Source organism: Pagrus major, chromosome 8 (genome assembly GCF_040436345.1).
Source record: "Pagrus major chromosome 8, Pma_NU_1.0".
NCBI classification, from domain to species: Eukaryota; Metazoa; Chordata; class Actinopteri; order Spariformes; family Sparidae; genus Pagrus; species Pagrus major.
In genome coordinates, this window is record NC_133222.1 from 777,243 (window position 1) to 803,729 (window position 26,487).

The 26,487-nt window shown below is 44.2% G+C and overlaps 1 protein-coding gene across 4 annotated transcripts; it reads left to right on the forward strand.

Moving 5' to 3' along the window:
* The first annotated feature begins 879 nt into the window (after positions 1-879).
* On the forward strand, positions 880-25,775 carry rpgrip1l (RPGRIP1 like). Of its 4 annotated transcripts, none has more exons than XM_073472536.1 (26): positions 880-928; positions 1,744-1,839; positions 3,305-3,449; positions 3,694-4,010; positions 5,574-5,673; positions 6,622-6,765; positions 9,100-9,205; positions 9,672-9,818; positions 10,512-10,585; positions 10,858-10,997; positions 11,270-11,376; positions 11,532-11,582; positions 12,673-12,837; positions 13,957-14,074; positions 15,521-15,973; positions 17,426-17,568; positions 17,642-17,999; positions 18,273-18,526; positions 18,826-18,927; positions 19,327-19,395; positions 19,633-19,786; positions 20,966-21,057; positions 22,357-22,543; positions 23,056-23,140; positions 24,027-24,163; positions 24,311-25,775. In XM_073472536.1, exons 2-26 carry the CDS (start codon positions 1,752-1,754, stop codon positions 24,469-24,471), a joined length of 3,897 nt encoding a protein of 1,298 aa, XP_073328637.1. In that variant the 5' UTR covers positions 880-928; positions 1,744-1,751; the 3' UTR covers positions 24,472-25,775. The 4 variants fall into 4 exon arrangements, with proteins under 4 accessions (XP_073328637.1, XP_073328638.1, XP_073328639.1 ...); XM_073472537.1 differs by having other exon boundaries at positions 19,636-19,786; XM_073472538.1 differs by lacking the exon at positions 19,327-19,395.
* Positions 25,776-26,487: the final 712 nt, after the last annotated feature.

Consider the following 26,487-nt stretch of genomic DNA (forward strand, 5'->3'; position numbering starts at 1 on the left):
CCACACGGGATGTTTGAGGGGAAATCTGCCTATATTTCAATATGGGGATGAGATGGAGGTAAAAGGGGCCGCCATGCTCGTCTGATCATGCACTTGACAGTTGTTGCACGGCGGTGGGCACGGCCTGCTGAACAAAAGGTCGGCAGGCATCATAGATTTCAACGACAGGCTGACTCTCTGACAATCGGCTGCTGACAGACGTACATCTCGCTCTGTTGCCAGCCGGCCGCCGGCTTCTGCTCGCCATCCCAGCCTAAAGAGACGGGAGGGGGGGTCAAAGGTCGTGGCAGGAAGAAGCAGCAGTGATGGGAGACTGTCATGGTCCAGTGAGCCTGACATGTAGAGTGAACTCATTCTGTCCAGCCAGCACACTCATCTCAGGCTACTAAATTAGATCCATTGCCAATTCATGAAAGGCAGACATCTGACAGCACGCCTGTCAAGCTCCCCGTGATGTATACCAGTGATACCAGTGAGCCATGGCACCGCCACGCCGCTCAGAAATACGCCTACATGTAAAGTCAGGTCAGACTAAGTCCTCAAATTGGCCCAATGTCCCTCCAGAAAGAGTGTCATGGGTACAGATGATGGAGGAGCTGTAGAGGAGCTGATGGACGAACACAGGAGACGTGAGGAGAACAGCAGGAGCAGACGCGAGAGCTCAGGAACATAAAGAGTCAAAGTGAGCAGCTGCTGGATGTTGTGTTTTTATGTGTTTTAATAATCCAACATCTGTGGACTGAAAACAAAATATGTTCCGAGATAATAAAAGCAGAAACTGTGGCAAAAGGCGTTCAGTTCAGAGAAAACTACATTTCCCAGAAACCTCCTCGCACCGCGCATGCGTAGCTGCTTCATAACGACATGACGAGTTGCTATGTTTTCAGTAGCAACCGTTAGTCCGGACTGACAAAAGTCGCTGTAAAAGGTAAGAGATGTTAAAAAGTGAGCGCGGCGGCGTGTTTGTGCGGAGCGAGAAGAGACACGAAGTCTCTGCGGTGAAATATCTTCTTCAGTCGGAGGAGGCGGCGTTAGCACAGCCAGCTAACGCTAGCTAGCTTCAGCTAACGGTCACTCAGCGCCCGTTCAGATCTGATTAACAGTTAAACAAACACAAAACCTGACGAGTCTTCACACCACAGACCGATTCAAACTGTCACTGACACATGTTCACATGTACAGACGTGAGAAGTGTTTTATTTATCCGGTATATCCTTTAAATCGGTGTAGAAGCTGTCACACCAGACTGGGTTTACATTTTGACATCTTTTCTTGCTCCCTGCCGAAGTTAACGTGATATATTCCCTCAGACATGCGGCTGGCAACACCGAACAACCAGGACATGTCGCATTTCAGTTCGGCACAAACTAAACACAGCAGGAACAACCTGTTGTAGAGAAACTAGAATGTTAGACTCAGATCTCCTCCATTTGCTCCAGTTTTTAAAACCAAGTGGTCGCAGGGAAACTTTAGCTGTAACATTTTGGATAATATTAAAATTAAATGCTCTTAGTATATGAAATGTATGCCGAAAACTCCGGGAGACACAGCCTGTCAGTCAAAAGTCTTAAATCTTGTTCTGGGATCTATCTGTTTATTTCCACAGGGACATCATTTAAAATTAGACGATTTTCAAGTTGAGTTTGGCGGAGCATTTTCTCCCGACACAACAGAACGGTGTATATTGTTGTGGGGCTTATAACAGGTCAGTGTTTGTCTAATGAAGTGTCTTTTCATTCTCAGATTGAAACATGTCCACTGTACTTGATGAGACAGCAGCTGATGTTCCAGTCAGAGACATCACAGTGAATCTGTCCCGGCTTGCAGCAGGTCCACAAGGTCTGTCATCCTCAGAACCAGAATCAGAAATCCTTTATTTGTACCGCAAATGGGGAAATTTCTTTGTTACAGCAGCCAAAGGTCAGGAATATTACAATAAACAATAATACAAATAAAAAATAAACAATATAATAAAATAAAAAGATAAGAAATAGAATAGACTCACATATACATAATATTTACAGTATGAACAGTGTAGGCAGTGTATTTTTATTTACAAATAATAAATATTGGTATAAAAATTGTCCAGTTGGTGCAAACCAAAGTGAGAATGGGATATGTGTAGAGTTTGAGTGCACATGTGAGGTCTACTGGGAGCAGTGCTGGTTGTACAGTCTAACAGCGGCAGGAAGGACGGACCTGCGGTACCTCTCCTTCACACACTTGGACCTGCGGTACCTCTCCTTCACACACTTGGACCTGCGATACCTCTCCTTCACACACTTGGACCTGCGGTACCTCTCCTTCACACACTTGGACCTGCGGTACCTCTCCTTCACACACTTGGACCTGCGGTACCTCTCCTTCACACACTTGGACCTGCGATACCTCTCCTTCACACACTTGGACCTGCGGTACCTCTCCTTCACACACTTGGACCTGCGGTACCTCTCCTTCACACACTTGGACCTGCGGTACCTCTCCTTCACACACTTGGACCTGCGGTACCTCTCCTACACACACTTGGACCTGTGATACCTCTCCTTCACACACTTGGACCTGCGGTACCTCTCCTTCACACACTTGGACCTGCGGTACCTCTCCTTCACACACCAGGAGCTGCCCAGTGTGGTGACAGTGACCTGCAGGGGGTGGGACTCCTTCACCAGCAGCGATGACAGCTTGTCCATCATCCTGCTCTCTCCCACCACCTGCACTGGGTCAAGAGGGCGTCCCAGGATGGAGCTGGCCTTCTTGATAAGTTAATCAAGTCTCCTCCTGCCTGCTGCCGAGATGCTGCTGCTCCAGCAGACTACTCCATAGAAGATGGCTGATGCCACCACAGAGTCATAGACAGTCCTCAGGAGTGCCCCCTGCACCCCACAGGACCTGAGCTTCCTCAGCAGATGGAGTCTGCTCTGACCTTTCTTGTATGTTGCTGCAGTGTGATCAGTCCAGTCCAGTTTATTGTTCAGGTGAAGAAGAGGAATACTGTAAATAAGAGGATGCACTGTTCTGTACACGCAGCAGGTCGGCTGACATGAAAATAATTTGACATAAATGTGGTTTATTTTGTCTGAACTCTGACGATCATCACATCTAGCAGTTACTTCACATCCTCTGTTTGTACTTCAGACTTCCTCTGTTTGTTAGTTTGTCTCGTTCTGTCTGTCCAGCAGCTCGTCTCTGTCACTGATGGTCGGTGGTCACATGAACGTTGTCATGACGTTTTTTTAGCTTCAACATGTTTAAATCTTTGAGTTGCAGTTTTTTGACTGATGATGTTTTGTTTTAATGGTGGCAGATTTATCGGTGTATCAAAATGCTCGGGCGCGACAGGACATCTCGCGGGTGTCTAGGGAGGAGCTGGAGGACCGGTTCCTGCGCCTCCATGAGGAGACCCTGCAACTCAAACAGCAAATTCACCAACAGGACGACAAAATCAAGAAGTGAGACACACACACACACACACACACACACACACACACACTCAGGTGGACCACACATATACAGCCCTGTCTGAGATTAAAATGTTTGTATTTTCTCATTATTATATGAAAAACATTTGTGAAACAGTTCTAATGAAAGCAGCTAAAGACCTCCGACTAAAATCAGATCTTCTGCTGTTACATACATCAGACCATCAGAGTGATGAAGTTGTGTTTCTGGACTTTTGACCTCTTCACCCTTCAGGCTCGGCACTAAGCTGATGAGGCTGGTGAAGGACCGGGGACGTATGGAGCAGCTCGCAGCGGGAGGAGCAGCTCAGCCGATCTGCAGGGTGAGGGACGTGGGGATGGAGGAGATTATAGAGGACCTCCAGGAGAAAGTCCGGGGGCTGCAGACAGAGAACGAAGGGTTGAAACAGCGCCTCCTGGTGGCCAAGCAGCAGCTCCTCAACTCGCAGAGCAGCAGGCCGTCGCCATACGGCCACGTCCAATCACGGGTCAACTCTGGGTTAAAGAAGCTGCGAGATGACGCTTCCTCTCCTTCTCAAACTCGACCAAAAAGTATGTCACAGATCTTTACGTGTGGAGTCGATCGTAGAGCACCTAGAGCACGTAGAGCACCTAGAGTACGTAGAGCACCTAGAGCACCTAGAGCGCCTAGAGTACGTAGAGCACCTAGAGTACCTAGAGCGCCTAGAGTACGTAGAGCACCTAGAGCGCCTAGAGTGCCTAGAGTACGTAGAGCACCTAGAGCACCTAGAGTACGTAGAGCACCTAGAGCACCTAGAGTACGTAGAGCACCTAGAGCACCTAGAGTACGTAGAGCACCTAGAGTACGTAGAGCGCCTAGAGCACGTAGAGCACCTAGAGTACGTAACTTCACAACCACAGTAATGTTATAAACGTGTTCCTCCAGAGCTCTATAGATGAATCATCACTGCAGTACCACGTCACATTAAAATATATAATGTGAAGGAATTCTGCATTAAAATGTCAAAAATCAATCAGATCTTTGTTCTACAGGAAGTTGACTCGTGTTCTTTCATTGTCCAACAATATTCAAACCAGAGAAATCCACAAGTTTGCTAAAGGTAACGGTGCGTTCATGTGGCAGCCGGTGGCTTCTTCTGGAGAGAGAAGACCAAAGTTTAAAACATTACCTCGTCTCAGTCACATCAGAAAGGTTTCCATCAGCAGTCATTAATTAATTGTATGTTCTCAGTTTGACCGCAGCATCATTTGTGTTTATCGCCCCAAACAGCCAGATGACTTTTTCTGTACATTAGCTGTAAGCTAGTTTCTGTGTGTTTGAACTCAGGTGAAGCTTTGAGTGAAGTCAGCACTCAGCAGGTTCTGGTTCTCTCTCTCCTCTCTGTAACGTTACGTTCATGAAGTAAAGTCCATTTCCCCTCCAGCTCCAGTCACATTACAGAACCTGGAGGTCACCTCCGGATCACTGCTGCAGTCAGGTTGATCAACAGGAGTGAAGATAAATCACCTTTTTAATCCAGAAAGTTAAAAGGTCATCTCTGAGCTCTCCTCCCGACGGTAAACGTCTCCGGATCAGAACAGAATCTGATGAGACTCCAGGTGTTTATTCCTCCAGAAGTTCTGGATCTGCACCGACTCTCCTCCAGAGTTTGTCTTGTTTGACCCCTCGCTGCAACTGCACAGTAACACTGATCCTGTTGAACCTGTTGAAAATACGATCACCAAAATGCCTTTAAGATATTAATTATAATCTAAAATATGTCAGCAAAGTTTTCTACAGTTAGTTTTCACCTGCAGATCACCCAAACCACTCTGACTCACAGAATCCAACAATGAGACCAGGGGCCGACTCAGATCCCAAAACACTGAAGTTTTTCCAGCTGCTGACCCTGTCAGAGAGGACAACTCATAAACCTCTGGATTCGTCTGTACAGAGCTTGTGAAGAATATTTCAGGGTTTCTGTGGCTGAACATCGTCACAGCCTTTCTTTTCCTCACTGACTCCAAACCTTTTCTTATTTGTCCTCCTGCTGTTTGTTTTCCCTACAATAATCTCATTATAATGATAATAAGTCACAGTGGATTGGACAAATCATCTTCTGTGGACAAACTTGTTGGTTTTGTCTCTTGCAGGTACGAGGAGTTTGGAGGGAGCGGGGAGACCTCCGACCGGACTCTTACCTCGATTCGGACACAACCTGCTGGAGGAGGCGAGGGCCGAGATCCGCAACCTGTGAGCGCTGCACCTTCACCACACACCTGAACAACAGACCAACACTTATTTATTTAGGATGAACTTTTAAACTTGATCAAATCTACAGAAGACAGATTAAATTTAAACCTCAGTTTAGTTTCCTCTCTAAACTTAAATTAGATTGAATTCTGTTGCACCAAAACTTTAAAGTCCAGTTTCAAGTGTGAGCAGTATTAACGTTAAAGAGGCTGAACTGTTAACACGGCTGTCTGAACTCAACCGAACGATGAAGTTAGTGGAATAAAATGAAGGACGGACTGAAAGCACATGAGTTTTGTGATGCCGCTGAACTTTGATCCAGATACCAGTTCACTCAATTCTGGATCAGAACTGAACACTGGACCGACTGTCACACAGGACACTGACACAGATGCAGCTGCTTCACTAACACCACATTTCCACAGGTGCTAGCTCGGCTTGACTCACATGTATATCTCCAGATTTGTCTCCAGAAACAGCTGAAGACAAACATGATGTCACCACAGTGAGGCTGGGACATTTTATTAAGAAAAACAGAGCAGCTTTTATATTACGGGGCTCCAACAGCCTGCAAATACATTTTATTTCTACATTCATTTATATTTTGTGGAGCATCTCCATATTGATGAAACTCTGTTTAACTTTGGTTTACTGAACATTAACACAGCTGCTGCCAAAGACCCAAACACATCGTTAAGATGAAGATGATGACTCTAACAGAGCTTTGACAGAGCTGATGGCTGAGTAATTAAAGTAAAGAGTAATGTAAATACTTAGTGTTAATTAGTGTCATGTAAAGAGTTGTTGATGACATCTTTCAGGTAACACGTCCGTCACTGTGGGGAAACGGTTTGTCTCTGACACGCAGGTTTCCTCTCAGTTTTACATCTGTCATATTTGTAGTGAGTGAAGGTATTTGAAGCTAACCGTTAGCTTCTTTGTTACCAGAGAGAATGTGATCGAGCTGCAGCGGAGCCACATGGAGGAGCTGGAGGGAGCCAACCAGCTGCTGCACGACGAGCTGAGGAGGAAGGAGGCAGAATATGAGGAGCGACTCCTGCAGGTCCGACAGCAGCAGACCTCCAAACTCAGGTGAAATCTTATGGTTTAGTTTTTATTCAGATTTGTGTGAACTGACCCTTTTTAAAGCTGTTATGTGTTCTGAACACTGTCACCTGCCAACCTCCTGCTGCTCCCACAGAGAAACACGTGATAAAACGTTCATTAATCATTTTAGGGAGAAATGTGCCGTTTACTGAACATCATGTCATCGTTCAAACAAAACCTGAAGCAAGTTTATAGTTTTCTACTAACCAGACCCATATGCAGTAGTTAGGGCCGGTACCGGTACCAGGAGGTAGAAATGTTCCACTTTTTTTATGATCCCTTAAATGTGGTTATCAAACACAGGCAGGATATCTTACACATCAACAGTGACAGCAGAGCCCTGAAACAGTAAACATCAGTGGAAATGTAATAATTATAAATCATCTTTTCTAACATAAAAGTGTTCATATCAGCTGATGTTGACAACGTGCAGCTGACACCGATATATCTGTGACAGGCCGATACCTCCCATAATATCCACCAGCAAGAAATGTCATTGATCAACCACAGCTTCACTGTCCTGGTTCACTCTCAGCTCTCACTGCGTCATTTTCACTGACAGAGCTGTAAAAAGTCAGTGAACACAGGACAGTCAGACAGTCAGACAGACAGTCAGACAGTCAGTCAGACAGTCAGACAATCAGTCAGTCAGTCAGTCAGACAGACAGACAGTCAGACACACAGACACAGAGTCAGAGAGCAGCTGGTGAACAGATGTTTCCCTCAGGAGCTGCTGGAGACTAAAAACAGCTAAAAGATTGATCAGGAGACACAAACATGATGAACACATGAATCAACATGATGAACACATGAATCAACATGATGAACACATGAATCAACATGATGAACACATGAATCAACATGATAAACACATGAATCATCATGTTGATCTGTGACTGAATGTGGAAATAAACAGTTCACAAGTTCAACATGTCAACGAACATACAAACAGAACTAAGACCACAGAAATGGACCGTAATGTAATTAAACGTTTTTATTTTATCTAACAATTATATTATTATATTATTATCAATATATTAAATATTATATTACAAAAGAAATACAAGGAAAAGATGTTTATACAATACAGGAGTGAGGAAGGTGTTTAAATATCACCAGCTGTTCATTGTTTATTCATCCTCTTTATTTGTTACGGACTTTTATGTTGCCTCTGAACATGGAAGTGTGTTCATGTATGGGTGAGTCATGTGTGTATGTAGGCGTATATATATGCTTGTGTATACGTGTGTTGTATGTGGGTATGTATGTGTGCGTGGATGTATTCTTCAAGTGCAAATTTTGCACTGAGAGAAAAAAAAAAATGATTGGGATTTCATTGTTTGAAATGTTCTCTGTTGTCTGGTTGGTAGGTTACTCTCCAGATGCACATGATGAAGAGGGAAGCACTTTGACAGGGTGTTTAATGTGGGTGAAAGGGGGAAGGAGTAAATAAGTTCTACACTTCTTCCTACTCCTCCGACATGTTATTTAATTTAATTTCAGCATTATTATTATTTTGGGTGTTAGGATGTGTGTATCATGACTACCATAATCATGTCTAAAAATTGTGATGATGAATGGGAAGGGAGGAATCAAGTTTTAGTTTTGTTTCCTTTCTCGCTTTTCCTTCATTCCTTCATTTTTTTCTTTGACTGGTGAATGTCTTTTTATTTTGTTTGATAATGCTTTTCTCTTTTTTAATTTCTTTTATTTACATGTTCGAAATAAACTAACTAAACTAAAACTATTATATTTATCGATAATGGAAATAATTGTTAGCTGCAGCGTCGTGGTTTTATTTTCAGTCACAGCAGTAAAACGACTTCCTGCCAGAGTTCAAAACACAATCAGAACTCAGATTTTCACACCAGATCTTAACTTGTGTTACAAAGATATTATCAACAGCCAGCACAGATTCAAAAACACAAACATGATCATATTTCATGTTTCGAGGACTTTTGTTTTTCTTTGTGCCGTCAGATCGTTTTATTATATTGAAGTTTAAAATTCTGGTATTGAGACGACTGTTATACATATACATTATATATATACACACACACACACACTCTCACACCTACATGTCAGTGCATACACAGTCATGTACAGGAAGACGCGCACACACACACACACACACACACACACACACACACACTTAGACCTGCTAATTAGCTTCAGTGGACTGTGCTGCGTCTCTCCTGCCTGTGTAACGATGTTGATGTGCTCACACTGAGCAGAGGTATTGATTGTGTGGTGCAGCAGACAGGATGGAGGTGATGCTCATGTATCTGCTCTGTAAACAAACTGAGTGTCGTCTCTCAGGTCACATGTCAACAGCAACGTGACGATGATCAAGCTGCAGAAGCAGCTGGCGGACAGGTCCAACGCTGTAACAGAGCTGGAAGGACGATTTCTACAGCTGCAGGAGGTGAGGAGCTCTACCGACCTCGTCCTCCTCCACACCATCAACACAGCACAACTGATGGAAACCAGTAATCACAAATCAATACTTGTATCTCTGTGAGGAGCAGCTTCCACCTGCTGTCTCTGAGACAACCAGTCTCTAACAAAAGGAAACAGCTGGTTGTCTACATACAGGTGTTGATTTTCCCTTCTGATTCTGTTATTTAACAATGAGCTTCACAGTGAATCGACCTGGTACCAACATCCATCCAGAACATTTGCTGAATTTACAAGAAGGAACAAATAAGTCAGAATTAGTCAGAGACAGAGTTTCACAAAGTTTATAAAGTGTCTCCAACTCAACAACTCACTAAACTGACACATTTGTGAAGGGAGTCTGGGGACAAAGAAGTCGCCTATATTGGTTACTGTTTAGTGTATCTGTAAAATGTGACATGTTTAGTGTCAATAAAATGTCGTCTTCTTCTCAGAGTCAGAGGATGCTGAAGACGAGTCACGACGCAGCGATGCTGAAGGTGGACGAGCTGTCTGCTCAGCTGAAAGATGAGAGGATGAAGAGTCTGGACCTGGAGAAACAGCTGCAGAGCTCCACTCTGGCCAGGATGAAGATGGATCAGGTGAGCTACACGACAGTTATTATACGTGTTGTTGAATCTCCATCCAGTCAAAGACTGGAGCTGGTGCTGGTTTGGAGGGCAGTAAAGGGCTGTGATGAAACCCTGCTGTCCTCGTCTGGACCAGGACCAGGCAGTGATGAATGAACTCCCTGTTAATGTAGAGTTACTGCACATCTTTTCAGCTGCAATGACTGAAAAGTCAATAAATTGTTAAATCGATCAGAAGAAACAAATCTGCATCTACTTCAGTATTCAGTGAATCGTTTCAGACACATGTTAAACAGTAAATTGCTTCTCACATGTGAGCACCAGCTGCTTTTTGTCATAGATTAAATAAATATCAGTGAAATGTATTTGTGTTTATGAAAGTAGTTTGTCACTATCTATTTTGATGACCCAACACAAACTGTGGCTGCTGAGCCTCATTCTGTCTGAACAGCTGTGAGATTAAAAACATTTGGTTTAAAGTGACATCAGGTATCACTTCTGTTAAATACAGGGTTATGAATTAAAATATAATGAGAACACAAACATTTGAGCTGTCGATGGATCAGACCAGCGTCACATGACATCATATAAATAAAGTTTGTGTGAAACTGTCAATGGATCCACGACAGACTCATCTCTTCTTCTTCTTCTTCTTCTTCTTCTTCTTCTTCTTCTTCTTCTTCTTCTTCTTCTGGTTTTGTGCAGCTGCAGGAGCGAATCAGTGAACTGGAGCAGGAGAGGGACCTGCTGAAGGACAACAATGAAAAACTGGTCAACAGGTAAAGAGCCTCACTTTAGGTCAGGTACATGATTTACCTGTAACACAGGTGTATGACAGGTGTGATTCACCTCACCATGTCATGTCCCACTGCTCCCAACACAGTCTGCTAACGAGCTGATCCAACGTGGTGATCGGAGCTGTTAGACGTGTCTGTTGTCAGACGGCTCGTCTACTGATCGCTCACGTCAGTCGTCGTGTGTGACTCCTACACGTCTCTCATTAATCAGCTTTATGTTTATGTTGTGTTGTGTTGTGTTTGTGTGTTTTCAGTGCCTTCGATGTGTCTCGACAACAGAAGTGGCAGATTCAGGAGCAGCAGCTGAAGTTACAGATCGTGCAGCTGGAGACGGCGCTGAAGGCCGACCTCGTCGACAAAAATGAAATCCTCGACAAAATCAAGTCTGAGAGAGGTCAGAACTGATCTGCATCCCGAGTAATACATCCACTTTATTCTACTGCTGTACTGGTCCAGATAGTCCGGAGGAGGAAGCAAAGATGACTTGGTTATATTAATAATCTGTCTGAGCTGGTTAAAATATGAAACATACATATTTTACCATCACTCACTGAGTTTATGTATTTATACAGCTGCTGGCAGTGAATGTGTTGTTACATGAAGAGTGCAGTATGAACCATATTTGTGATGATAAATGGATTTAAGCAGAGTGATGTTTGTCTTCAGATACGAGCGAGAAGCTGACAGAAGAAAATAAGAAACTTCAGATTCAGTTTCTGGAGCAGAAGCAGCAGCTGGAGGAGCTCAGAGACCGTTTAAAGTTCTACAGCAGGGTGAGACTCTAAAGGTCCATCAGTAAAATGTGTGTCATACTGAACACACACGTTTCCCCAAAACAGATTGTTTAATAGTTTCTGTTCAACATGTGTGTAAAAAAATATAAAGACTTTAGATTAAAAGACAAAGAGCTCACGTGGTGTTTTCACAGGACAACGAGTACGACGTGGCTGAACTCACTGAGGCGCTGCTGCTCGTCAAGGTCAGTGGAGAGAAAACACCTGCTGTGTGTGTGTGTGTGTGTGTGTGTGTGTGTGTGTGTGAAATATATATCAGTCAGTTAAACTTTCTTACCTGTAGATCAGGGCCTGATCCACATCTGATTTGGGGTTCATGTTATTGATTAATTAACATCACATCTCTCAAATTTCTCATCTTTAATATTTAATTATAAAAACATTCTGCTGTGAAAATAATTCAAATAAAATTATCAGATTTTTTAAATTAAATTTTGAAGTTGTCCTGTGTAGAAATAAGTGGGGTGGAGTTATTTGGTTATTTCAAAGAGAAATAAGAAAAAATCTGAACTTCCTCGTGTTATTCAGCCTTCGTGTCCACTCAAACAGAGTTTATGAGGAGCGCTTGAATCCACCCTGACGTCCCCGTCGGTGCCCATACACTTTCCCCTACAAAGAGTTTAGACGTGCACCTGAATGCAACATGAAGTCCTGGTCTGTCCATGTGTGAGTCTGACTCACTGACAGCAGAGGACAGATTTACTGTGGAGAGAAGCAGCTCGACCTCAACCGAGACCAAAACTTGGCTGAGAGTCTTTGACTGTCAGGAGAGTCTCACAGGTTTACACAGAAATATGTCCACATTTGGTGCGCGGTGGACTCAGACATGTTCTGACAACTACATTTACAGTCGCTCTGTAAGTTGTGTACTAGAGAAGGTGAGGCACGTTATCTTTCTGTGTTAGGAGCTGATAGTAAATCCTCTGTAACGTTCCTGAACAGCTCACTTCACTCTGTCCAACTCTCTGCAGCCGTTAACCTCGTCGGTGTCAACGTCACTAATCTGTGGACAGGATGGCTGGAAATCATCTCGAGCTTCACTGTAGCCTATTCAACACCACCGACAATTTATTGATCAATAGAAAATTACACTTCATAACGTGTTGTAGTCTTCAGAACACGATGTATGGGCTGGGTCGGATGTGGACCAGTGTCTGGACTTTGCCTCCTTTCCTGTTTGTGTTCACACTTTGATGATGAACCGGCTCATTAACAGATTCTCTTCACTCCTCCTTCCTCCTCTCAGTAACATTTAAAATGTGTCTCCCCCCACAGACGCGAAAGTCCCAGAAGAACGGAGATCTGGGCTTCCTGAAGGAGGTGGAGGAGGGAGTGAGCAGCGTCCGAGAGCTGCGAGCCGCTCACGCTGAAACCATCCAGGAGCTGCAGAAGACCAGAAACCTCCTCAGCATGGAGAGCAAGATCTGCAGGGACTACAAGGTGGACACCAACTCATTTCATGTCTGCCTTTTATATCCTCCATCCTCTTTTTCAAACCCACTGACATTTTGCTGGTTCTGAAGGTAGATGTGTGATCTGGTCTGATCAGAAGCCCCCAAAGACCCTCAGAGCTGATACACAGCACTTTAATCTCATAGTCAGTGTTAGTGTTCAGCATCCAGGGGGCCCGGGGGTTAAAGGGGAGGTCCAGTAACATGTTCTGGTGTGTAAATGATTCAAAATTACCAAAAGTTTTAGACCCAGTCCAGTAGATCTCCTGAGCTGGCAGCCACGACTGCGACCTAAAGTTACATCCACTGAAAGTGTTTGTGTCTCTGACAGGCTGAGGTTGTTTCTGAGGATCTGAGAACATCACAGAAACAGATCCTGCAGACGGACCTTAACATCTGTTTTATAACCAGAAACACACGTCATGTTGTCAGAACCTTGAGGAACCGCTAGCAAGAATTTATTTCAAAATTATTATTCATGACTGAATATTTACGTGACTCCAGACGAGGCGACACTGGCTCACCTCGCTGCCCTTCGACACTGCGACCAGCAGATTATCGGGTCAATATTCAATATTTTTCCGATTATCAGTTTCTGTGTTTTTTGTGTCTGACTGCCGATAAAATAAAATAAATTAAAAACGTGCTGCTTCACTTCACAAGTAACAGCCTCTCAACACAGAGTAATCTGTATCTGCAAAGTAACTAGTAACTAAATGTAAATAAATTAGTGCAGAGGAAGTCAAAGTGGCAGAAATGGAAACCTCAAAATGGTAATAAAGGACAGAGCTGCAGTTCGTTGTTACAGTCCATCACTGGTTATTCTAAATGTTGACTGGAAATGTTTATCAGTGATCAATCTCCTTCATTACTAATAATCAGTATCCAAATCAGTCGATCTCTAATCAGTCCTGGTTTGAGTCCGACTGTGAGGAGTTTGGTTCACGTCATCGTTTTTGATTTGTTTTTGTTCTGAACATCCAGTTAAGTCAAAGAATGTGAAAAGTAGGTCCACACGAGGACTCGTGTCCACCAGCATGTGTTCACTGAAGACATCATGTGCTCTGATGGAGTGTAAGTGTTGTCCATCTCTTCTGGTTCTGATGAGGCGGAGCTGGAAGCTGTGTTAAAGAAGATGGACGGTGACCGAGCGGAGCATGAGCAGAAGCTGGAGCGACAGGCTCAGCTGTTGGACACGAGGGCGGCGAAGATCAAGAAGCTGGAAGGTAAATTATTTATTCATCATCATCCTGCAGCCCATCATCACTCCTCCTCTTGCTGAGCTGCAGGTTCAGATCCAGTCCACTGTCATGTCTGTCCAGTAAATATGAAGCTACTGCTGGTTAGCTTAGCTTAGCATGAAGATGGAAACAGAGTGGAATAGGGAAACAGCTAGCCTGCACTGCCAATGGTAAAAAGCTGACTTTACATAAAAAAATGACTTACAGTTGATGAGTTAAAAGTTTCTGATCTATAAATTCTGAGTCAGTTTACTTGATTTCTTTAGTTCAGTTCACCTGTTGAGATTTTACAACGATGCTCTGTTATAAAATCCACCTCATGGCTCTGAAGCTCACTGTTCATCTAGTTAAAACGTCACTATAGGCTTCTAATCATGGCTGCTCCCAGGATGCATTTCAGCGAGAACCATCCAATCGCAGAGCTTCTCTTCTCAACCAACAGCAGGTGGAAGCTGAAGATCTCACAGAAGAAACATCTGATATTAAAATCTGCAGCTTGATTCACTTTTGGATTCATTTGTGGAGACTCGTGACAACAAAGAGATTTAACCTCTGACTGTCTTCTTCACCATGGCAACCTCAGCTGAGACTCATGGGTATTGAGACATGAATGTGAAGAATTCAAACTGTATGAATGTGACATCATCCAGGAGAGTTTCTGTGTTGAGGAGATCCAGCAGCTCACCAGCTGCTCTCTGACTGTCTGTATGCTGATCAGCAGGTAGTGTTGTGGCGTTTTGCAGCTTTTACTCTGAAAATGATAATAAACTTTAATCATATAGCAGTTTTAAAAACACAGTGACAACGTGCTGAATAAAACAAGCTTAAAGCAACAAAACACACGAGGAGAGTAAAACAGAACGTCATGAAGAAACTCAAATCACTGAAACGTTCAGAAGGGATTTAAAAGACGACACTGAGTTTGCAGGTTGTTCCAAAGTCGAGACTGTAAACGCTCCAATAACTTTAGTTTTACATCCAGACATTAGAACAACAAGTAATGATGCATCTGAGGATGTGAGGATCTGAGGATGAGGATCTGAGGCAGCCTTGGAGCGACGCCTCTCAGGCTTTTAGGTTATCAGCAGGTAACCAGAAGAAGACAGGGTCCTCACTGAGAGCTGAGAGTGAACCAGAGCAGAAAGACTGGAGCTTCACTGTCTGTCTGTCTGTCTGTCTCTCTGTCTGTCTGTCTGTCTGTCTGTCTGCCTCTCAGCCTGTCTGTCTCTCTGTCTCTCTCTCTCTGTCTGTCTCTCTCTCTGTCTGTCTCTCTGTCTCTGTCTGTCTCTCTCTCTGTCTCTCTGTCTGTCTGTCTCTCTGTCTGTCTCTCTGTCTCTCTGTCTGTCTGTCTGTCTCTCTGTCTCTCTGTCTCCGGGTCTCTCTGATGATCTATGAACTGATGAACTTGTTTGTCCTGTCGTTGCTCCTCAGCTCAGCTCAGAGACGTCGCCTACGGCACCAAAACGTACGTCTTTAAACCGGACCTCACTGATGAGGACGAGGCAGCGGAGCTGGATGAACCTCTTCACCTCGAGCGTGGAGAGAACCTTCTGGAACTTCAGATCGTCGGCGCCACACTGTCTCCGTCCGCCCTGGAGGTTATGGGTGAAGGAGAGCCCTCCACCTTCTGTACGTACTCCTTCTATTTGTTTGAGCTGCACTCCACCCCGGTGGTGACGGGCCAGAAGCCCAAGTATGGGTTCACATCGAAGTACGTGGTGAGCATGGACGACCGCTTCCTGGACTATCTGCACAGACGCTGTGTCACTGTGGAGCTGCACCAGGCTCTGGGTTTGGACTGGAGGACTCTGGCCACCGGTCAGCTGCGGCTGCAGCAGCTGCTGGAACAGGACGGGAAAGTTTACGGGACCGCACCGCTGGTTGGTGAGTGGCATCGCATCACACCACCAACAGTCAGCAGCGATGGAACACCAGCTCAGATGTTTTACTGAAGGAGAAGTAGTCGTATGTAAAACTCTGTAACACGTCTCAGTCTCAATTATTAGAAAACAAATCAAATAATAAAAAATCTTTTATTGATTTTAGATGAGACAAAAAAACTGTTTGCTTGTCTGCATATAAAATATATGAAAGTGACTGAAACCCTCAAAACTGACAAACTGCACTGATTTCATCGTCCGGTGGTTTGAGTCCAGCTGGAGGACGTCTGTCCACTCTGAACAATCTAATCAATGACGCGTCCATCAACATGTGATATAAAACTTTATTTAACTGACACATTTCATACAAAATATAAATACACTGTGTTTCACAGAAGCTGAAAAATACACATAAAAATACAGATGCAAGAAATAAAAAACATTAAAAACAAAACAGAATCATGAAAACAGGTTCATTCTCTACATGGAGTCTGATCCAGAGTCAGTGAAGACTTCAGCCCTGCTCATCGTCTCTTCCTGATGATATAAAGTCAGGCTCAGTCATCATCTCCTCCTGATGATATAAAGTCAGGCTCAGTCATCATCTCCTCCTGATGATATAAAGTCAGGCTCAGCCATCATCTCCTCCTCCTGATGATATAAAGTCAGGCTCAGCCATCATCTCCTCCTGATGATATAAAGTCAGGCTCAGCCATCATCTCCTCCTGATGATATAAAGTCAGGCTCAGCCATCATCTCCTCCTGATGATATAAAGTCAGGCTCAGCCATCATCTCCTCCTGATGATATAAAGTCAGGCTCAGTCATCATCTCCTCCTGATGATATAAAGTCAGGCTCAGTCATCATCTCCTCCTGATGATATAAAGTCAGGCTCAGCCATCATCTCCTCCTGATGATATAAAGTCAGGCTCAGCCATCATCTCCTCCTGATGATATAAAGTCAGGCTCAGCCATCATCTCCTCCTGATGATATAAAGTCAGGCTCAGCCATCATCTCCTCCTGATGATATAAAGTCAGGCTCAGTCATCATCTCCTCCTGATGATATAAAGTCAGGCTCAGCCATCATCTCCTCCTGATGATATAAAGTCAGGCTCAGCCATCATCTCCTCCTGATGATATAAAGTCAGGTGAAGTCTCGTAGTCCACAGAACATTTCTGGAGCTTCACAGTAAAACAGAGTTGCAGCGTTCTGCTGAACAGCTGAAGCAGCTGGAGATGATTTAAACATCAGATCTCTCCATACAGCTCGTCTGCTGTGATCACAGAGATCGCAACCTGATCTGAGGAGACCAGATTTACTCCCTGGACGTGCGGTCGAGCTCGTGCTAACACTTTTATCTCAGCTGTGAAGATTTGAGCTCAAAAAAGGGTGAAAAAAAATGAAAAAAGAGATTTATAGAGTCAGCTGAAACATGCGGTCGTCTCTCCGTCAGGTGTGTCTGATGAGCTGCGCTCCTTCGGATCTGTGGATTACTGGCTGAGACTTCGGATCCCCATGACAGAGACCATCCGTCTGTTTAAAGAGAGAGTGAAGGCCGTCGGCTACGTCCACACTGCGCTGAAGGACGACACACAGGTACGAGAGCGAGAGTGTGATTCTCTGATTTCTAATAACATCAAACTTAACATCTTTCCTCTCCTCCCGTCAGCTGCAGCCGGCTGGCAGCAGCAGCAGCAGCAGCAGCAGCAGCTGGAACGAACTTCACATCACAGTCCAACGCTGCCGAGACCTGCGGTCCAGAAGCTCCCAGCAGCCCAGCCCCTTCGTGGTCTACAAGTTCTCAGACTTCCCTGATTACCTGACTGCAACCATCCATGACTCCTGCCACCCACGCTACAACGACCTCAAGTCCTACTCCATCCCCATGGATGGGGATCTGGACCGGTACCTGAAGTCTGATGTCCTTCACTTCTACGTGTTCGACTACAAAGAGGAGCAGATGGACGAGTACGTGGGGAAGGCCAGAGTGCCTCTGCTGCCGCTGGCCCAGGACGAGGAGATCGGTGGTGAGGCTTCACTCTGCCGGGGCCTCGGTGTCTGGACTCCTTTCAGCCTGCAGCCAAACCTACATTCAGTTTCTCTGCTGTCAGAACTATTCATCCATTCAGTGATGAGTGTGCAAATACCCCGACTCATCGTTTCAGCCATTGTTCAAGCAAAAGAGCTAAAATGTCCAAACACACTGCTTTTCTTTACATTAGTAAAAAATAAAGATTTAATTCAGTTTTAAAATCAGACAGACGTCCTGACAGCGACCGTTTCTCTCGTTTGTCCTTCAGGTGTGTTTGAGCTCACTGATCCCTCTGGACTTCCTGCTGGCCATATTGAAGTGTTGCTGAAGTGGAGGTTCAGTTACGTCCGTCCATCAGGCGCCATCATGACTGTAGAAGAGCCCAAATTCATCCCAGGCCAGCTGGAGCAGGAGCATCACAGCGTGGAGGACAAGGACAAAGATGAGACGCTGCAGGAGGAGAAGGAGGCCAGACAGCTGTTTCATCGGTCCACCTCTCTGTCTGAAGGTGCCGCGTCTCAGGTCAGATGATACTTGAACTATTGAGTCTCATTCGCAGGTCTTCTTTGGGTTGGAGTCGGACCGGAGCCACAGAACCACAGACACGTTACAGAGACAGATTCTTGTGTGTTCAGACAGAGGTGAACTGTAGAGGTGTCACGACTGGAGAGAAACAGCAGAACCAAGTTTATGAGATCAGTCAGAGTAAATAAATGCTGAGAGGTTCTGATCTGAAGTCCTGCTCTCTGAATCATTTCAGAACAGGCTGATGTGTGTTTCTACTAACTGTCTTCATTTAATCTGAAGTTTCTCTCCGTCAGGCTCGACTGCCGAAGCTCAGACACAAGACACAGGTGAAGGAAGGACTGACCGCCAAGAAGGTCACGTTTGTCGATCCGACAGCCTCCAACAGCACTCAGCAGGTGAGACATGAGTCCATCTGGACTTTGATTATATTTCAGTAGAACTACAGTCCTGATTTATTGTTTAATCTGATGACTGTTAACATTCAGCCACAACTGTTTAAATGAACACCGGTTGTAATTGATCCTCAGTGTCTCTGTGATACAACGTGAGGCTGAGAGTACACATACAGACAGAAAGTAATCAGAGTACAGCTGGAGAACATTTGTGACATGACCAGAGAGAAGTTCTGAATTCTGTAGTTTTCAGGGCCGGAGTCAGTTGTTCTGTTCCAGATATTCAAGAGTTATTTAAAGCATTTCTCAGTTTAATGTACTGAACTCTCTGTGTCCTGATACATGAGGTTATTTATTAAAGCACAATGAGTGTGTTGTGTTGGTGCTTCTGTCTGGTGTCAGGTTGAGGACAGGAGCTCAGCAGGTGTGTCTGCAGAGACGAGACAGATGACATCATCACCTGTTGTAAAGGTAAAACTGATGTCTGTAAAGATTCTGCACTGCACATATGAATAATATGATGGTCAGGTGTTCTGGACACAGGTGTCACATCAGGTGTCACATCAGGTGTCACATCAGGAAGTTTAAACGCTGCGTTCAGGTCTCGACGCAGTGACGGCGTCTCTTTCTCTGCGGAGGAATAACTACGTTTTAACTGCAGCTGATGTGAAAACAGTCACTCTGAGACTTTGTGCCTTTTTCAAACAGCAGGTTTTAACTCCAGCTGCTCAGAACACAGAAGAAGAAGAAGAAGAAGAGGAGGATGAAGAAGAAGAGTCACACTTCTCTGAAGGACAGCTGGTCCCAGTCAGCTCTCAGTCCTGCTCCGACGACTCTGAGATCTCAGAGGAAATGATTGAAGGTAATTAATACTGATTAATATGAATCATTAGAATCACCTGCAGTATTTTATACAGTCACACTGAGACGATTCAGCTTCAGTTCAGCTGTTCAGAGTTTGTACACTTTGTTTCATAACGACTCTCCTGTCGTCTCAAATGATTATCTGAACAGAACTTTGTTCTGTGGACCCACTGCAGTGAAACGCAGTACTGTACTTGTACTGTACTGCAGTAGCAGTATTGTAAAGTCATGGAAGCGGTGGTTATGTAGAAAACTAGTTCAGATTTGAATCAAGTGTAAATTAACTGATTTCTGTTTGTTTACATTCACGATCAGTTTCCATCCAGGTTTTAATCTCAACCTTTAAAATGCAACAAACACAGATTCATGATTCAGAGTCTGTGTGTGGATCAGCCCTGGTGATGATGATGAGGCTGTAACCTTCATCACATTAACAGTAAACTAACAGAAAGATGTCTGATGTCATCATGTTTCCATGGTTTCATCGTTTGGGTGAAAGTTTCTGTTTGTTTTTGATGATGAGTGAAACATGTTGGGATCCTGTTTGAGTTTATTTTTATTAGTTTTGTGTTTTAGTCAAAAGATCACATTAAAAAAGTGAGTGGTAGTGTGTGTGTGTGTGTGTGTGTGTGTGTGTGTGTGTGTGTGTGTGTGTGTGTTTTAATCAGTATTGTTATTTTTATGTTTTGTATCACCTTATCTAGAGTTAATTCACAATGGTATAAAAAATGATGTTCCTGTTATTTTTCCTGGAGGAGTAAACGGTTCTGATCCGTGTTGTTTCTGTTCCCGTAACTTTTCTTTGTCTTTGTGTAAAACAGTTTCTGACGGTTTGATTTCAGTGTGGACAGAAACACGTGTTTTAATCAAACTGATCTTTGGGCCCTGCTCTCGGTTTTAAAGGAGCAAGTGTTTTTGTGTTGTTGCAGAGCTTCCTGAGCAGAACACATAAATATTGAATGTAGCTGCCAATAATCTTCAGACTGGGCTTCATAAATGTTAATGACGGCCCTCAGCGTCCATCTTCCTCAGCTCGTTACTCCACATCAGCAAACATCCTGATGCTGTTGTGTTCGGATCTTTGTTATTGGCACGATGCTGTTGGTCACACGCTCAGAATCAGTCTTCCTCTGCTGGACCTGTGGCTGATCTCACTCCTGTTTGTGTCTCCGTCCAGACGAATCTCCAGCAGCCAAAGAGGATCAGAGCGAATCGACTCAGTCCGACAGCGATGACTGCATTGTTCACGGACCGGCCGCGGGGAGGAAGGTGAGTGAAACGCCTCTGTTTACCTTCACACACCTGAGAGGGGAGCGCGGGCCGGGCCTCCCGGTGCTGATGGAAAACACAGCTGCTCTCATGTTTTGATCGTGGGCTGATCTGTTTTATTTTTGTTGCTTCACTTCGATTTTATTCTGCAGGTTGAAGTCGGTGGTTTGTTTCTGATTCTCTGTGCAGGCAGACAACAACAATCATGATGGATTCACCTGTCAATCATCTTCTCAATCAATCAGTTCATCGTCCGCTCTGTAAATACTGAGACTGAGACACATAAAGAAATGTCTCAGTAAATATTCACCAACAATAAATGTAGGCAGTCATTAAATAAATAAAAAGTATTCATGGACTAAAACTGCCAAAGTCAAACATCAGTCAGTCAGTCAGTCGTCCAGCAGCTCAGAGCGAGCGACCCGTGTTCAGAAGTCTTGTCCTCGCTGCAGCGGCGCTGGGTTCCAGTCCGACCTGCGGCCCGGTCGTCTCACAAGCCTCCTGTCAATAAAGCTGTGAAGAGGCCAAAAAAATACTTCAAATAAAAATCAATCAATCAATGCTATTAAATGCACCAAGAATTGTATTAAAAATAAATGTAGTAATTTATAAAATGTGACATAAAAATATTTCTTTATTTATTTACTTTTGTATTATTTCCCCTATTTTTATTTATTTAACTTGTATTTATTAATTTTTTCAATAAATTTCAGGCCATGCTGAAATAAATGCACAAAAAATGATATAAAAAGTAAATGAAGGCATGAAAATGATAAAATGTGACATAAATTAATCTTTTTCAATTTTCTTCAGTTCTGAGTCGTCTCAGGAGCAGCAGCAGGTTTTAAAGAGATTTGTTACTGTGATTATTCGTCAGCTGTTAATTAATCTCCAACTGTTTGGATCAATGTATCTGTAATCTCTAAGTTCTCAGCTGTCAGCTTGTTAAATGTGACAGTAAACTGAAAGTCTTTGGGTTTATGGACTAAATGTTGATGATGTAACAACTTAAATAACTGAATATGAAAACAATCAACAGATTTGTTTTGTTTCTACTCAGAATCATTACTGATGCTTTTATTCATGTAACCGTCTGCAGACGACTGATGCACCATAAAGTTCATATATAGTTTATAATATTCATCTTGACCTGATCTCGTCTGTCGGCTGCTTCAGTCTCATGTTTGACCTGTGAGGCGTTCAGGGACAGTTGGAGACTCAGACACTGCTCATGAATTAATCAGGAGTTCATTCTGTAATCGTGTGAAGTAACGCTGTGATCCGTGTGTCTGCCGTCAGCCGTCGGAGCGGCTGCGTGTGGAGATCTCGTCTCTGAGCTTGAGGCCGGAGTGTCGGGTGGCCCGGGACGGCAGCGTGGTGCGTCTGTTTGTGGAGTACTCTCTCCTGGATCTGCCCACAGAGGAGACCCCCCTGTCTCTCCCCAAACCGCCCCGGGGCAAGAGCATCAACTACAACTACAGCAAAGGTCACTGTTCTGTACTCACTTCGCCTCACTGACAGTCTGACGAGCACCATGTCAGTCATCGTGCAGCGCAACACATTCATATCTTTTCCAGCCTCACCATGTCTCTGAAACGATTGATTTATGATGTGTAGAGTCATTAATGACGAGCCGATCGCTGCTTTTCATATTCTGATTGAAACATTCCCACTCGAACACATGATGAATCATAAAGTCCTGCCTTTGTTTAACTTTCACACCTCAAACCTCCTGAAACAGACGGAGACGCTCCTCTCCTGCTGATCTGGGTTCAGTTCTTCACAAAAAGTTGGTGTGACAAACAGACTGAAGCTGAGCAGGTTTGAACTGAACCACAGATGAGCTGTGAAAACAGAAGAAATCCGAACGTTCCCTCAGCTCTGTGTTAACATAATATGACATTTGTGCAGCAGCAGTAAATGTTGTTTTTTACTCGGGTGAAACCCTGAGAAGAAATCCAATCACTGATCGTGTTCTGTGTTGTTGTGACCTCACAGTCGTTCCTGTGGATGCTGAGAACAACGAGGCGAGGCGGCATCTGCTGAGGGGCGTCCTGCAGGGACGAAACCCTCAGATGGAGAGGTGAGACAGCTGAGAGGGAGACAGATCCACAGACATACCTGATCATGTTAACAGCAGCTGTCTGTGAACACACTGTCTGTTTCAACTGATCCAACCATTGAACCAGTAACCACAACATCACCAGACTCCCTTAACAAATGTGTCAGTTTAGTGAGTTGTTGAGTTGGAGACACTTTATAAACTGTGTGAAACTCTGTCTCTGACTGATTCTGACTTATTTGTTCCTTCTTGTAAATTCAGCAAATGTTCTACATGAACTTCTTTCTGTCTTTGTGTAGAAACATGGAGTCTGTTTGTCCCAGTGATGGACGGGTTTGTTTCATACAGAGCAGGAAGTGACATCACATCACAGGTGTCAGTCAGACGCAGGTTAATGTAGCAGTGAACAGGCTCGTTGTTACTGTGCTGTTTTATATGAACTGACAGATAAAAACAGAAGAAGAAGACTGTCGGTCCTCCCACACGTTCTCTCTCCTTCCATGTTTCTGCTCTTGCAGATAGTTTTGGTTTTATCTCATATTTTGTATTTTACCTTGACAGCCCGTCGGCTCCACGCAGCTTCTTTCCTTTTAAAACATTTTATTTTTTGCCATCGTCACAGCCTGAACAGAGTCTGTGAATAAACCATGACGGGACAAAGGGGTCAATATAAAAAATTAGAAAAATAATGAGTTTGTTGGTTAAAACTACTCGACGACGTGTTTACAGCTCGTTCTGCTGCCCTCATGTGGACAAAACGACCAGTTACTGCAGGACTGACTGAAGACTGGAGAATATTAGTCTCTGGAATAATAAGAAATTAATAGTGAATGAAAAATAATCATAATTTACAGCGTCATCATTGACGATGATAATCAATAATCAATGTGTGTGTTGCTGTTGACAGGATCCGCTTCACGGTGGTGAGCGAGCCTCCGGAGGAAGAGGAGCAGGAGAGGGAGTGTGAGGACGTGGGCGTGGCCTTCCTGAGGATCCCCGAGATCCTGGAGAGACAACAAGACCTGACTGAGACCAGTCTGCACGGTACACGCACACACGCACACACGCACACACACACACACACACACACACTGAGAGCCGCTCAGATCATGTGACACAGATATGTTCATGCTGGTATTCACTGTGTGTGTGTGTGTGTGTGTGTGTGTGTGTGTGTGTGTGTGTGTGTAGTTGTGGACGTGGAGGACAGCAGCGAGGTGATCGGCAGTCTCACTGTGTCTGTGGAGGGTCTGGAGGCTCTGCAGGCCATCATGGAGGACCAGGACCAGGACCAGGACCAGGACCAGGACCAGGATGGAACCCCCGTCTCCTCTCTGCTTCCATCAGCATGAGGCAACAACACAGACTCAGCATCACGTGACAAAACACAGAGAACACAACAGCAGACGTCATCTCACAGACATTAAACAGCTTCAGACGGATTGTTGGACTCTTGGTTCTGGTTCTATGGTGTTTAGAATATTTACACTGATGTCACTCTCTGACATAGTTTAGTTTTCCTGAGGGAACTCTGAGCGTTTGTAATTTGCACAGATTTGGTTGTAAATGTAGACTGAAGACTGAGCTCAGGTCGTTCTGTCCAAAATATCTCAGCATCTCCTCAGAGGATCAGTTCAGCTGACTCCTCCTCTCCACCACCAGCAGCTTCACATGTGTAGTTTGAACTAAACATCTCAACACCTCTGATGTTCATGTTCCTCAGGATGAACTGTGATAACTGTGGTGATGACGTCATGTAGCGCCATCATCAGGTCAACATGTTAATGTGTTCAGTACTTTGGTTTCTGACCAAACACCTGCAGATCTGAAGAGTTCACATCAGCCTCAGCTGCACTCTGTTTACTGATCATTAGCTCATGTTAGCATGCTAACACGCTGAACCAAGATGGTGGACATGTTGAACATCATACCTGCTCAACATGTTAGCATGCTAGTGTTAGCATTTAGCTCAGAGCATCAGTGTGTCTGTCAGTCACATTTAACAGTCGTCTCAGCAGCATTTCACTGACTCCATATGTCAGAGTGACTTTGTTTCACATTAAAACATTTTATCACTTTTAACCTTCATGTTTAAAAATCAAACCAGGTTCAGCTGCTGGTTGTAAACATGGAGGGCTGCTGGTGCTGCTCAGCAGGAGGTGGAGACATTAAGGCAGCTCCGTCAGATTTAGACTTCCTGTCTGTAAACGGCTCCATGTGGACGTCTCTGTCAACACTGAGTGTAGATTAAAGGTTGTGTGTTTTGGACACCAGCTTGAAATGTAAATAATCTTATTGAACTGAATGTGTCACAAAGTGAGACGTGTGAAGGTTTGTATGAACACCAGCTGTAATAATGACCTTTTATCATAATGTAAAGTTTGTTCTGTGTTGATTCACTGCAGTCATTTCATGTATTTCAGGTCTGTTTGTGTATTTTTTGGCTGAAGGGACTCGTTAGTGAGTCTGCAGCTGTTCATGTAATATTTACTGTCGCTCAGGCTCAACTTTTAGTTTTGTGGACGTGAGTCTGAGCTTCTTTTATTTAATGTTGGATGTTTAGTGTCGGTGTGCCGATGTCTCAGAAACGTGCCTTAAATCAGAGCTTCCCTCTGTGATGTTTTGTATTGTGCTCTAATAAAGAGTCTTTTCTGCACATGTGGGGAACCAAACATATTTCACAAACATGAAGACTTTAAACTGTGTCTGCGTTACAAACTTCTAACAGTCAGAAGAAGACAGCAGAAGTCTGAGACTGCTGACATGAAGCTGAAAGAGTTGATGTTCACATTGAATCAGTCAGACTTTATTGGTGCGTCACAATGAAACAATCCTCTCCCGCTTCCACAGCAGCATGAGCACTCGATGAGCCATGCCACCCCAGCAGAACCCGACAGAACCCACAAAGCTCCAAGAAACTGTCAGCCTCACAAGGTCACAAACCCTGAGGACCATTTACAACAACGGAACAACCAAAGAAACATCAGATCTGCTGTAATCCAACATCTCAGATCAGGTTGTGATCTCTGAGATCACAGACGAGCTGCATGGAGACATCTGATGTTTAAATCATCTCCAGCTGCTTCAGCTGTTCAGCAGAACGCTGCAACTCTGTTTTACTGTGAAGCTCCAGAAATGTTCTGTGGACTACGAGACTTCACCTGACTTTATATCATCAGGAGGAGATGATGGCTGAGCCTGACTTTATATCATCAGGAGGAGATGATGGCTGAGCCTGACTTTATATCATCAGGAGGAGACGATGGCTGAGCCTGACTTTATATCATCAGGAGGAGATGATGACTGAGCCTGACTTTATATCATCAGGAGGAGATGACTGAGCCTGACTTTATATCATCAGGAGGAGA